Here is a 14,733-nt window from a genome sequence, read left to right as displayed (position 1 = left end):
GAATCCAAAACAGATAAGCGTTTTGTATCAAAAATGTTTTACAAAGCTAGGGAAAGCTTTGTGGGGGGATGAGATTTAGTGACCATGTGCTGAAGTTTATTGCTAAATCTATCTACAAAACCACTTGAAATACTTTTTAAAATGTCACTTTCTTCATGTGTGTATCCAAATAAATGGAAAGTTGCAACCGTTATGCCGCTTTTTAAAAAGGGTGATCGTCATACTTCGTGTAATTATAGACCTATATCACTACTACATTTGGTAAAGTGTTTGAGCGTGTAGTTAACAAACATTTGTATACATTTATTTTTTAATCACTTGTTTTATCGATACCAGTCAGGTTGTATGCCTTGTCATTTTCCTGTTTATCAACTTATTGATATCTACCATAATATTTGATTTTTTTTGTGATATATCAAAAGCATTTGGTCGTGTTTGGCACAGGGGCCTGATAGCAAAGTTGGGAGCATACAGAATTTCAGGGGAATCATTGCATTGGCTCTAAATTATCTACACCAGCGCAAACAGTAAGTCTTAATTGGAAATTCATATTCGGAACTAGGTAATATTGACGCAACTGTACCTCAGAGTTCAATACTCGGGCCGCTTCTCTTTTTGATGCATATTAATGATATTACTGATGTACTTGATTCGGCCTCTAGGCTATTTGCAGATGATACATCCTTACTTTATTCTGCTTTTCATGCTATGAAATACATGCTGTTCTCAACAGGGACTAAACAGTGAGCTAAACGTTGGCTGGCTTCTTTTAATCCTCAAAAAAACGGACGTTCTTTTTATTTCAAATGCAAACAATATTGAGGATGACTTTGATTTGATGTTTGATGGGGATACTTTAAATTTTACAGAAGTACATAGACATTTAAGAGTAAATTTCAATTCAAATGGAAAATGGGTGAGTCATGTTGAGGAAGATTATAGCTCGGTTATGATAAATACATATTGAAAAGAATTAGCTTTTAAAAATACATAAATCTTTCATTTTACCATTTTTAGCTCACCCCAGCGTCCGTCGTCCGTCCGTCAACTTTTCCTTTAAAACACTACTAATCATGAAGGACTGAGAAGATTTTGACCAAATTTGGTCAGAAGCAGCCTTGGGAAGGGGAACAAATTTTGTATAAATGGTGGGTCTGGCCCCCCTGGGGGCTGAGGGGCATGGCCCAATAGGGGAAATATAAAAAAATCTTTAAAATCCTTCTTCTTTTGTAGGAATTAAAGGATTTGTCATATTTGGCATGAAGCATCCTTGGGTGAAGGGGAACCAATTTTGTATAAACGGAGGGTCTGGCCCCCCTTGGGCCTGAGGGGTGGGGCCCAACAGGGGAAACATAATAAATTCTTTAAAATCCTTCTTCTTTTGTAGGATGGAAGGATTTGGGCCATATTTGGTCTGAAGCATTTTTGGGTGAAGGGGAACCAATTTTGTATAAACGGTGTGTCTGGCTCCCCTGGGGGCTGAGGGGTGTGGCCCAATAGGGGAAATATAACAAATTCTTTAAAATTATTCTTCTTCTGTAGGAATGAAAGGATTTGTTCCATATTTGGCATGAAGCATCCTTGGGTGAAGGGGAACCCATTTTGTATAAACGGTGGGTCTGGCCCCCCATGGGCCTGAGGGGTTGGGCCCAATAGGGGAAACATAATAAATTCTTTAAAATCATATCTTCTTCTGTAGGAGTGAAAGGATTTGGTTCATATTTAGTCTGAAGCATTCTTGGGTGAAGGGGAAACAATTTTGTATAAACGGTGTGTCTGGCCCCCCTGGGGGCTGAGGGGCGGGGCCAAATAGGGGAAACATAGCAAATTCTTCAAAATCCTTCTTCTTCTGTAGGAATGAAAAGATTTGGTCCATATTTGGTGTGGTGCATCCTTGGGTGAAGGGGAACCTATTTTGTATAAACGGTGGGTGTAGCCCCTCTGGGACCTGAGGGGTGGGGCCCAATAGGGGAAATAGAGGTCAAACCTTTATACATTTTGTAATCCTTCTTCTACCATATGGAGTAAGGGATTTTATCCTAATTTAGTCTGGAGCATCCTTGGGCAAAAGGGACTCAATTTCATATAAATAGCGAGTGTGGCCCCCCTGGGGGCAGAAGGGAGGATGGGCCCAATAGGGGAAACATAGCAAATTCTTCAAAATCCTTCATCTTCTGTAGGAATGACAGGACTTGTCCAAATTTGGTATGAAGCATCCTTAGGTAAAAGGGAACAACTTTTGTATAAACAGTGTGTCTGACCCCCTGGAGGCAGAGAGGTGGGGCCCAATAGGGGAAATAGAGGTAAAACCTTTAAAATCGTTCTTCTACCATAGGGGTTAAGGGATTTTATCCTAATTTAGTCTGGAGCATCCTTGGGCCAAGGGGACTCCATTTTTTATAAACAGTGAGTGTGACCCCCCTGGGGGCAGAAGGATGGGCCCGATAGGGGAAACATAGCAAATTCTTCAAATACCTTCTTCTGTACGAATGACTGGATTTTATCCTTATTTAGTCTGGAGCATCCTTGGGCCAAGGGGACTCAATTCTGTATAAACAGTGGGTATGACCCCCTAGGGGCATAGGGGTGGGGCTCTGTTTGAAGTTTGTTCTCGCTATATCTCAAGTACTGGATGGATCTTTCTGAAATTTCATATGTACTTACAGCACCTACCATGGAGTGCTATATCTTTACTTCATACCAATTATTTTAAACATATTCAGGTGAGCGATACAGGCCCTCTGGGCCTCTTGTTTTAATATGCCTTTGAATTATGGGATGGTTGCACTGCTTCTGAATCTGAGAAATTAGAGAAAACGCAAAGAGAGGCGGCTCGAGTTATAACAGGACTGCCTTCGTATACAATTTAAGTAATAATTCATTATATTTTGAAACAGGTTTAGAAACACTATCAGAGAGGAGAAAAAGGCGAAAGTTTAATATTTTATATGAAATGAAAAACAATTTAACCCCAAGCTACCTATCGGCCCTTTTGCCAAACACAGTGGGTAACAACAATCGTTACAATTTACGGAACCAATATAATTGCAATCTTCCTTCTTTCAGACTCTTCTCAAGTAACTCCTCTTTTCTGCCATCGAGTTAACGTCTTTGGAATTCGTTAGACAATACAATAATAACATTACCGTCTTGAAATACTTTCAAATCTTTCTCGGGCACCAGTGCAGCTCTTTGAAAAATGATGTGTTCCGTGTTAAATTTGTTGATATTCCATCCTGTGCTTGTGGACCTTCCTGTGAGGATGTTGGCCATTTTTTCTCTCAGAATGTAAGCTTTTTAATACAGCACGAGTTACACTTTTTCAAAACATAAGCTCGTTGAATATATATCCAGTTAATTTAGGTTTATTTTTATTTGGCAATGAAAATCTGTCCGTAGATAGATACAGAGGATTCAGACACGTTATACTTTTCACCAAATCCAGCAAAAGGTTTTAAGTAAAATATAATAATTGTAAAATATATTATGTCTGTCCAGAGACGTATACGTCTTAAAAGACTGGTATGCCTTGTAGAAAAATGCTACCATATTAATATCAATATGCACTTTATTAGAGGAAAAGGCGTTGATAAGTTAATATAACTTGAGTCTAATCCTCTGTTCAAAGAGTTTGGGACAATAATATGTTTAAATCAGGGGAGACCGGGCAAGTTCGGCCCATTTTTATTAAAGTCGATCTGGGCAATATGGCATTTGTTGAGGTGTATGTGTTTATACTGTTTGGAAGGGAAATTCCATGTGCCTTTCACGAACTTGCTTTGGGACATATTAGGACAAACATTCTGTTCGGCTTACGTTGGAATGAAACATACGTCATAGTAACTTTCCCATTTTAGTAATTTCCCTCTAGCTCAGCGGTAGAGCATCGGGCTTGAGAACCAAGGGTAGCGGGTTCAAGCCCCAGCGACGGCACTCTCTTTATCACTAGCTATTCCTCGTACTACTACATATTTGCTCGAGCCCGGAAAATATCAGGAGTGGCCGGAAGGCTTATCCCGGGGATATGCCCCGGTCTCCCCTATTTGTATACATAGATACACATATTTTAGGATTTTAGATTTTTTTTACAATCCTTTGACAGTCAGCCCTGAACTAAAAAAATGCATGTTTGTCAGAAAGCCACTGACCATGGATGTGACTATTACGATATTGCAACTACACAGAAGATGTCAGCAAGTGATATCATAATTTCAATCGTATTACATATCTGATAAACTGCTTTAATTTAAAAATGAAAGGAATTCCGGATCCTGTGAACACCGTCTCCGGTTTGTACAATTTCGACACAGTTCACTTCCGCTCTAACAATGGCGTTCACATTTGCGGCTTTTTGCTATATTTTGGCACTTATTTTATCGGCCGTGCTGATATTTTTCGCAATTTTTCACGTAAGTTTTAGACGGAGATTGAGTTTCCTTAATCAAGTATGCCAATCGATGACGAAACACTTCAGAAAATGCACCAAACCGGACGCTTTCATTGCCAACCTAAACTCTCTCACTGTGTGACACCAAGATGACAGTTCATTGACATGTCTTATATAGAAGTCCACAATTTATTGTAGTCTTAACACAGTAAATGTCTATTTAAATGGTGACGTTCTACTAATGCTTCGCCCCTAACTAACTAACTCCACTTCACAATTGATAGTCCGATATAACTTATCTCCTTTGCCCCCACGACAAATTGAAAATGAGTTATTTTACTTATTACAGAATAAGCTGACCATCGATTGCTAATGTAAATCATGCTATTCAAAATTTTAGGTCATCATTTCGTGCAAAAAATTTCGTTGCATAAACCGAAAACATCTCTATTGCTACCCCCCCCCCTGGTAGACCATCAAACCAGACATATCTGCTACAAAAGACACCTACAAATATTCGTTCTTCCCACAAACAATAATTCAAAGCAGGCTCCTTCCTGTAGCAGCAGTACAATGCACAACACTGGAGCCCTTGAAGCCCTTTACCCTGCACAAAAAAAATCCAAAAAACTAATCACTGTAAATAATCCCTCTTTCACAATTGTTAGTGTAGAGCGTTCGTCTAGAGTTCAGAAGGTACCAGGCTCAAACTCCGGTCTGGCGATGCAGTTTTCCTCTCATGTTACAGTGCTGCCTTTGACCAACCCTTATTTCAGGCATTGGGTGTAAACTTGGCAAGGGATACCTGAAACTTGGTGGTAAATAGTGATGTCTTCAGGGAGAAGACTTAGAAAAAGGAGAGAGGAATGTAGCAGAACCATCTAGAGTTTGGAGGGCCCCAGGTTTGAACCCTGGTCTGGCTGTGCATTTTTCCCCATCCACTGTTACAAACCAATCTAATTACTATTCAGGGGACTAACAACATACATTTTATATCTCATTTGCAATTCTACATTGGAGATGTGGGCTTTTGTTATCACAGTTTATAATTTTATCCATGCCACCTTTTTCTGGTGTGAAACTTCAGAGGGTTGGCAATAAAATGATAGAGTGCTAACAAGTTCATCCAAAGTGAAATAGTGTAGACTAAAATGGTATCTTGCACCCCCAAAAAAGGTGGAAGAAAGCATTGGTAATTATGGCAGATTAAATATACCAACAAATTATTAAGATAAATTTTTTTTTCATATTTCAGCCATTACAGATCACTCGAATTCAACTTTATTTTTATTAATTACGAAAAAGTTGCAAGAACTTATAAATAATCACTCTTGTTGGCCTGAACTTTGCTGTCTGATGAGAGACAAGTGTGCTTTCCACAGTGCCACTCTACCATCCAGACCACCAAAGCATAGTAAATGTTTTGTATGTATCAATAGTGTTATTTTGCAAAGAAAAATTGGTAACTGTTTATTATAAAATTATAGAACTGGCAGGGCATTTTACTTCAGAAATTGCAAAATGTCAAGGGTCAACTGAAAGCCCTGACAGGGTTTGAAGAATCTGTTCAAATATTATGATTTGTTTATTTCAAACTGTCATTGCAGGATATCCACCATATTAGTTTCATATCGGTAGCTATATAGGTTGTTGAAAGGAGTAATCAGGAAAAGTTGAAAATAATAATCATGCAGACATATTTCTTTCATTTCAGATTATAGCATTTGATGAATTAAAGACTGACTACAAGAATCCAGTGGATCAATGTAGCAGTTTAAACCCGGTAAGTGGTTTTAAATGAGTAATTTTTGATATGATAATATTGGACAAGAGGTACTCAGGAAAATGTAATATTGTATTTGATAACATACAATGTCTCTTTTCATTTCAGTTGGTGCTACCAGAGTATTTTATACACATATTCTTTACGGTGATGTTCATGTTTGCGATGCAGTGGAAGACAGTCATTCTAAATGTACCCCTCATAACATACCACATTCGAAGGTAAAACTCTATTGTTACATTGGTGTATATAATAGTAACCTTAAAATTGACTAGCAGACTCACTGTCCAGCTGGAGGAATGATAACGTTGTTTTAGAAAGTGTCATTATAGAATTGTAAAAAGAGTTGATGACATTGCCTGTTATGTATAGAATTAGCAAGCAAACAGTGACAGGATGTAACTTTAAGTAAAATGTCTATATATATAAGAGTACCTATATGTATAAGAATACTGACTACTTTTAGTGTTAGCCATCATCAAACAGTTTAATAGTTACACTAATCATAAGTGTTTTTGGTATCACAATAAAAGTGAAATAAAGAGGACAACTTATTTCATGTTTATGAAATGGTAAGCATCATATTCTTCTAGTTTATCTTGCATTAATCAGTAAAGCCATATTTCATTCACAGCTGGACAGCAGATTGTAATTTCAAGATAAACATCCATGTTTAATATCAAATTTTTACTTTATACACAAAATATGTACCTATTAAACGTGTCACAACGTTTCAAAACTGACTGGTCCCTTTGTCATGTTATGACTGAGTGATTTGTATTGTTTACCTGTACAACGATGTGACGAAATTGTATATGCACACTGTAGCGAATAGGTTACTGATCAATATGTACCTCAGGATACTTGAAAACAGCATTATAAAAAGTTCTTATTGAAGATTTTACTATTGTCTGTTCACAGGTACATACATCGACCAATCATGACCGGACCTGGCTTGTATGATCCCACTACTATCATGAATGCAGATCAACTTAGTCAAGCGCAAAAGGAAGGATGGGTTAAACTAGCATTCTACCTGATCTCTTTCTTCTACTATCTGTACAGGTATGTGTGGATGTTCTGTCAGTGCTAATTTATCTCTCTATATATGTTTGAATGAATCAAATAAGCCTTATCAAGATTAATATTTAGATTCTGTTGTTATCCTATAAATACCAAGACAAATATAATTTGACTTCAAAACAGCATTATTTATAAAGACATCATAATAACACCTCGATTGCTATTTTCATGTCTTGGCTAACATTTATTTTTGATGCATTATCATTAAATGAAAAACAATTTTATAAGGAAAGCTCCGAATTTTTCTGACCCAAGACAGCAACCATTAATTTGTTTCAAATGATTGTTATTTAAAATTAATTTAGTTAAAAGAACCATATTAAACTCTAACACAGTTTATGAAAGAGTCTGTGAAATCACTGAAATGAAATATATGTTATCTGACTCAATTAATTTTCTTTTCAGCATGATCTATGTCTTGGTCTCAAATTAATTGTCCTTTGTGCTGTACCAGAAGAGGATTTTACTACGAAGATTGGGACATGTACTATTTAGTTGTATGGTTTGAAAGCGTATTTGAATTACCTGGGGCGAAAAAAGGAAGGCAAATATGAATGAGACATGCTACATAATAGTACTGATTAAAAACTATATTCTGAATGACAGAAAATGTGTATTACAAAGAAAACAACACTCCAGAATATACCATTTTTAATAACATAATTAGGATGTGAAGTATTTTTGTTGTATAATTGCTTTTATTATTTAGAATACTGGTGTCACAATGTTTTGTTGTGTTACATCTGTGTATGTTAGATTTGAAGCACTGTCTGGATTTCATTTCTCTTTCTCCTAAAGCTGTTTTAGTGTGGTATTGTACTGTATTTTTTCACCATTTCTTTCATGTTACCATTTTCCATATTGGTATCTCGGAAAAGAAAACTTTAGGAATACATTCAAATGTTATGGTATGAAAAAAGTATCCTTATCAACAAGTAACGTTTCTATGTGTAAACCTAGTTAGATTATTAAGTTCATCAGACCATGTTTGATTTCTTCTGTTAAAGATTAATAAGACAAAGTATGTTTGTTATCATGCCAAAGAATTTCTGTGCCTTAACAGATAATCTCTTAATTATTTTGACTTATAATGCGTTAAGACAGGAACTCAAATTTTAGGACAAGATGATATCTTTATTTCTGTATGTGGTCAGTTGTCTGTCCAACGAAGACTTGTAGATAACCTATTTTATTTACCGTTTTTTGACTTACTGACAATGACATATCACTACTGTTAAGGTTTTATGAAAGAACTTAATTAGTAAATTGCTTTTGTCATTATCAATACCATATGTGTATTGGTATGTTGATATGTTGTAAAAGAGATGGGCTAAAAGCCTCTCTTCACTTTGAACTATTTCTGTATTTATTTCTGTTCTTTACAGAGGTTTGTTACTCAAAGTAGAATGTTGATGTACAGATTGATTCATTTAGAATACTCATACTCAAGCTGAACAAAAGGAACTCTTTTCTATGGCACACAAACTTATGTTTTACACTTAAGTACATTGTTTTGTAATTTTTAATAATGTCACTTAAAAATAAGAAATTACTTTACTTGAAAATCCACTTTTATGAAATTGCAATTTTCATACATTCTTACATGTCATGTAGGTGGAATTTGTCATAAAGGCTGAACATTTCATAATAAAACTGACTTTGATTTCAAGTTCAAGCTGCATGGTTCCTTTGAAAAATACAGCTTTCTCAAGTCAGAAATATTGAACATTGCGAGATGTATGACAGCTTGGATGAGAAAGATTGTTTTTATATTGATATAACAGGACTTACTGAGAACCTATTTCATTGTATTATCTTCAAAAAGCATCGGACAGAGTCCTATCATGGACCTGGTAACATGAGTAACAATTAAGATTTTGTCCTGTGATGTGAATGTTGTGAATACTGGTATGTAATTTACATGACTTGTGGATATTTTTTTGTGATCTGGAACTAGATTTATCTTTGAAATACACTGCCAGTGTAAACATCTAAAATTTCTAGATCTGTTTTTGTATTTGGGTGTAATGGTATCTTATGAATAGAGGATATTTTGAAAAAAATGGTGCATATATGGTATTTAATGATAGAATCTGCTTAAAGAGTTAACAAAATAGAGAGTATTTGTAAAGCAATCATTAGAAACATACTGTAAGGAGGACACTTTTTGTTAAATCTATGAGTTGATGGAGAAAGCAATACAAAGTAAATACGAATGTATTGATTTTTTTTTCTGAACCTATGATATTTAAATGAACCTATCTACTTAAGTGAAATAGTGCATTTACGTTATAATCAAAGACATTTAATCAATGTGTGCAATATGGATATCAGTTGGTATGATAAGTGAACAACATTTATTTTGTTTTGTAATCATTAATTGAAATCCTTTTGCATTTGGACAATGTGAGTGCCGAATGGTTGGAGGTGAACTCTTTATCATACCTTCCAATTCTGTTGTTGTTTGGTTTTACATGTTTCTATGTCTGTATAAATGTCCTCTACAAATATGTAGTTGGGACAGAAAATAACAATCCTTGGTGGTCACGACCCATTGTTGGCCTCTTTAATACTGTCTCTTGAGATCGGAGTTATTCCCCTTGTCAATTGTTATTACGAGTGACTTTAAAGAAGCCTTCCGATAAGCCATTCTTAATGAAAAGGTCACAATTGGCAAGGAAAATGCATTCTCATTAATGGAACTAGGAGAACCCTGTCATTTTGGTCCTGTAAAAATTATAAATTTTCTCTACTTTGAACGGGGAAAGGTACACTACTGTGTGTGCCGAGATGTTTTGTATCAGGTTTTATGTAAATATGATTTGTAACACTTCCCTAGTTTACTTTTATTGAGGGACTTACTAAACATTGATGTTCTGTTAATGTTTGTGCCATATAGCATCAGTTGATTTTTCAAATTTCATTTTAACTCATTTATAAGGATTGATATGTGGACAAATTATATTGTATTTTTGGTGTAGATTTGTGCTATTTAAAATAGAACACAGCAAGAAGTGATTGGAACATTAAAAGTTTATTGCAAATGAGTAGACCGCCTTACAACGACTATACTGCAAAAAAGAACATAGTAATGGATCAAGTAAATTGAAATACTAAAAACAATTCTTTCACTCCCTCTTTCCACCTAAGTAGTCACCATATGGACATCAACCAGGATATATTTCTGGTTAATATCATTATGATGTAATCAGGTAACTTGTGAATCTATTCAATCTTTAATAGCATACAGTATTCTATATTAAGTTTTGAAGAGACTGCTTTATGTGTGTATTGATAGGATATTGCGTTTCATTAATATTTATCAGTTTCATAGTAAATGTATTAGTATTGTGATTTTATTGTAGGTCCCATTTTGATTTGTTGTTTTTTATGACAAATATTTTTTTGTCGCACTTTTAAGACCTCTTCTATTGAAATACGAATAAAAGATATTCAATCAAACAGCTATTAGAACCATTTATTTTTTAGGTGGAAATCACGTTTTAGATTTATATTGAAGTCCCTCCTAACGGGAATACCATCACCTCGGCAGTACAAAAGCGATACCCTCTAGTGGTAAATTGTGATGGTGAACATTATTTTGAGACGGGAAACCTTGACAATACAGTATTACGTGAGTAAGTAGTTTCATCATGAAGGAAACATCACGGGCACCTGTCGCTGTCTTCCCCTGCGCCTTTTGATCGAATTGATGGGTCTGGGACCTTGAATGTGGAAACTGTTTATCATTTTGTTGCTGTTTGCATTCATTCTAACGTAGTTCCTTACAGCTGGTTCCCTGTCTCTGTTAACGTAGGCTTGTCTTATCCTGTTCGCTGCTCCCTTTCCCATCCACTCCTTGAAGTTGCACTGACTTCTCCATACTTGCCTCATCTCATCTGGATTCAGGCCGTGACTCGTTATAACGAATGGAGATTTGTTCAAGCAGCTGGATGTCATAAGTTTATGGGCATTGAATCCCCTGATGTTCGCAACACTGATGCGCAGTTCTCTTAGACAGAGAGCTATGTAAACATCCTCTAGATGGAAGAACGGAACATTTGGTGAGATATTCAGAATTTTTTGTATAACATCAATTTTTGTGAGATAGGCAGTCCCGGAACAAAATGGAGGGTAAACGCGTTCCGGAAAACTTTCATATGATGCAAAGTATTTGCTGTTCTTATCTCTGAACGGCATAGAATTAAACATGCAATACCCGCCTAATGAAAAGTCCTTCCGTCGCAGTGTCGGTATCAACTCAGGTTTGTGTACCCAGACGTCGTCATCCACTTTCATCACGAACTCGGCGTTAGGACACCGACGCGTCACCCACTTGAAAGCCATGATGCTTTTGTATGTCAAATTCAAATACGAATCCAAAAAATCCACTAGGAGAATATCATTATGGTCATTGTTCTCACGAATCATGTTTTTGATATTAAAGTTGTCACTTTGTGGACCTTTTCCCGTTACAAACACATAAGTCTGGCCACTTGATGTTTTCACGTCAGAAAGCCAGGTTTCTCTGAGAGCTCTTCGTTGGGCAACGTTGCTGTATTTAGTGAAAATCAGATAGACTAACGTATAGTTATCATTTGTACAAATGTCATTTTCGATCAGAAAGTCAAAATTTATGTTAAAACAATTCTTGCATGTTTTATTACTCGAATAGTTTCTCGCAGGAAACAAAAAGCTATGCCGATTGAAAGACGATTTCATGTTGAAATTATGTCTTTGATAAGGATTCTCCAGCACTTCATTTTCATGATGGCTTTTGAGATCTTGATTATGGGTCAAGTCTTGATCTTTTGGAATAAAAAATAAAGGTTCCTGACTAGGTTTGGGTTCCAGGTCATGATTGATAATGATGACGTTGTGTTCATTACTTGAGAGGTAGTAGTTGATGTTTCTCTCTACATCGATCCTTAGTCCAACACACCAGTATGATAAAATCGCAAATATGAGGATAAATCCAAACAGGATTCCCAAAGTATAATGCCGGAGCAACTTCATGATGTAAAAGTGTTCACCTTTCAAAGTTTACGTACCTGTATTGTATTGATATTTTGTAATACATTTGAAAACTATTTTTCCTCCCCATATCCAACCATTGTCCGATTCCGCACCGTTACACAGGAATAGTTTGGATATGAATAGACTGTTAACACATGTACAACACGGTTACAATACAAGTTATGACAATATTATTGGCTATGTGTTGGTTCCTCGACATCTTATTTCTGTTCCCATGGTCGACCTCGACTATACTGGTTGGTGTGCTGATTTGTGACGGATGATAAACACTGGGGTGACTGGTTCAGATTAGACAACACACAAGTAACTGTCGGGACGCAGTGGTGTGATAAGCGGATAGTCTAAGTACAATGTACAATGTCCGGATTATGATGTAAATAATCAAATCTTTCATAACAGGTGGTTCTGTTGATATTTACAGCCTGACCACTATTAACGATGTAGAAGGCTTTATACAAAATGCTACAGTTTTACAAAACGACAGATTTTTTTCCGTCTAATTACGACTTGCTCAAAGACTAGTTTTCATTGAAAATCAAAATAACGTATTACTTTCTCTTGTGCGCCTCTTTCTGAAACATACATAGATGTATCGATATCTTAACTATGTATACTGTATATTTAACGATTAACAATAAACTAAACGTTTACAAAAAAGAACGCACAGTAGCCTGATATACGATGAATTAATCTCGAGTTCAAACAAGCCTAAGGTATTCTGTATCGTTATAGTTAATATACTCAGCAGTACTCATGTATTATACGATCATATTTGTGCAATATATACTTCAGTTATGAAAAAAGTCAACGCCTTACGTAGACTCAAATACTTATTGCATCGAGATAATATTTTAAAGATTGATAAATCCTTTATTTGACCAGTTTTAGAATATACTTATGAAATTGTGAATTGTCGGATGGTTTTACAACTTATGAAACAGAAATGTTAGAGAAAGCCCAAAGAGAAGCTATTCGTTTAATTACTGGACTTCCTTCATTTGCCAGAATTGAATATTTACTTTTTGAATCTGGCCTAGAAACTCTTTCGAATCGAAGAAAACGCAGAAAACTCCAACTTTTGTATAAGATGCACAATATATTAACTCCGGACTATTTAAATGACCTATTGCTGTCTACCGTTGCAGAAAATAACCGTTACACCCTTAGAAACAATAATAATTATAGAATTCTTGCTTTCAGGCTTTCTCTAACAAATTCATCTTTTATACCTTTAACTCTTCGCAGTTGGAATTCATTGGACCTTTCAGTACGATCATTGGCTTCTGTACATTCTTTTAAAAATTCGTTAACTTCGAACGTACTATCTCCTCCGCCAATCTACTAAGGTTTCGGTGAACGTAAATGAAACATTTTGCATACAAAACTTAGATATCAGTGTAGTCCATTTAAATATGATCTTTATATAGTAAATCTTGTTGATAGTCCAGTTTGTAATTGTGGCCATCCCTGTGAAAATGCCTTTCACTTTTTTTGTGAGTGCTTACTGTTTAACGACAAAAGACGCATCCTTTTCCAAAATTTAAATGTCTTGCATGTTGATTTTGATTTAGAATTACTTTTGTTTGGTAATACTCAACTTTCGGTAGAAATCAATACAAAATTGTTTGACATTACATCAAATCCAGCAATAGGTTTTGATAATTATAATTACCATTCCTTATTTTTATTTATATGTGTACGTTGTTATATATGTTTATGAAATTGCATTTCATTATTTTGCCTGATATCTTTGTTACATTGATCTTGTTCATTATAAAATTTATACCAGGCTACATGTCATGCAATTTTGTATAATTTATCATTTATTCAAATGCGGATCCTTTTCACAGTTAACACGATTTCTTTTCTGGGTAACCCCTCACCCCCACCTCCACAACCTTCCTTCTCCACCCTATCCTCCTCCCGTTCCCCAAAAACATATACACTGTATTTACCATATGTGTTTAGGAGAGGACTTTAATAAGTTGTAATAACTTGTTGTCGAATCCATTAGTGTATTTGTACAATAAGATATGTTTAAACTAAAAACGTTATACGATTGATAATTTGATATATATGAGTCAATATCATAATTAAACAAAAAGGCCATGAGACAAAAATACGGAACATTAAATATTCATATAAATATGTCACTCTGATGATGATATTTTAGGTATTTCATGACAAAACAAGATGTCGCCTGTATTTCTTAGATGGCCGAAACAGCTGTATGGTGCAGTGTAATTCGTTTGTAAGTCCCCGAAGTTTGCTGATTAGGTCATTGGTGTTTGGAATATAGTGCTATTCTTTTATTTTCATGACTCAGCCGACTAGCTATTTTTTAACATCTAAATAAGTTTTTTTTTATTATTTTCACAGTAGATCGAGTGAAATATAGTTATAAAAGGCGTGGACATAACAAAGGCCAGACTTCTGACTAACA

The 14,733-nt window shown here is 35.5% G+C and overlaps 2 protein-coding genes across 2 annotated transcripts; one reads left to right on the top strand and one right to left on the bottom strand.

Annotated features, from left to right (window-relative positions):
• The first annotated feature begins 4,315 nt into the window (after positions 1–4,315).
• Positions 4,316–10,715, top strand: LOC110467263 (protein cornichon homolog 1-like). Its single transcript, XM_021524309.1, has 5 exons — positions 4,316–4,409; positions 6,102–6,170; positions 6,279–6,391; positions 7,092–7,235; positions 7,659–10,715. The coding sequence occupies exons 1-5, from the start codon at positions 4,329–4,331 to the stop codon at positions 7,684–7,686; spliced, it is 435 nt and encodes a 144-aa protein (XP_021379984.1). The 5' UTR covers positions 4,316–4,328; the 3' UTR covers positions 7,687–10,715.
• LOC110467262 (beta-1,3-galactosyltransferase 5-like) lies at positions 7,950–13,472 on the bottom strand. Its single transcript, XM_021524308.1, has one exon. It carries the CDS (start codon positions 12,267–12,269, stop codon positions 10,905–10,907), a length of 1,365 nt encoding a protein of 454 aa, XP_021379983.1. The 5' UTR covers positions 12,270–13,472; the 3' UTR covers positions 7,950–10,904.
• Between the last annotated feature and the right edge of the window lie 1,261 nt (positions 13,473–14,733).

Source organism: Mizuhopecten yessoensis, unplaced genomic scaffold (genome assembly GCF_002113885.1).
Source record: "Mizuhopecten yessoensis strain PY_sf001 unplaced genomic scaffold, ASM211388v2 scaffold11167, whole genome shotgun sequence".
NCBI lineage: Eukaryota > Metazoa > Mollusca > Bivalvia > Pectinida > Pectinidae > Mizuhopecten > Mizuhopecten yessoensis.
Note: the sequence above shows the minus strand (reverse complement) of the source record. Positions and strands in the feature narration are given on the sequence as shown.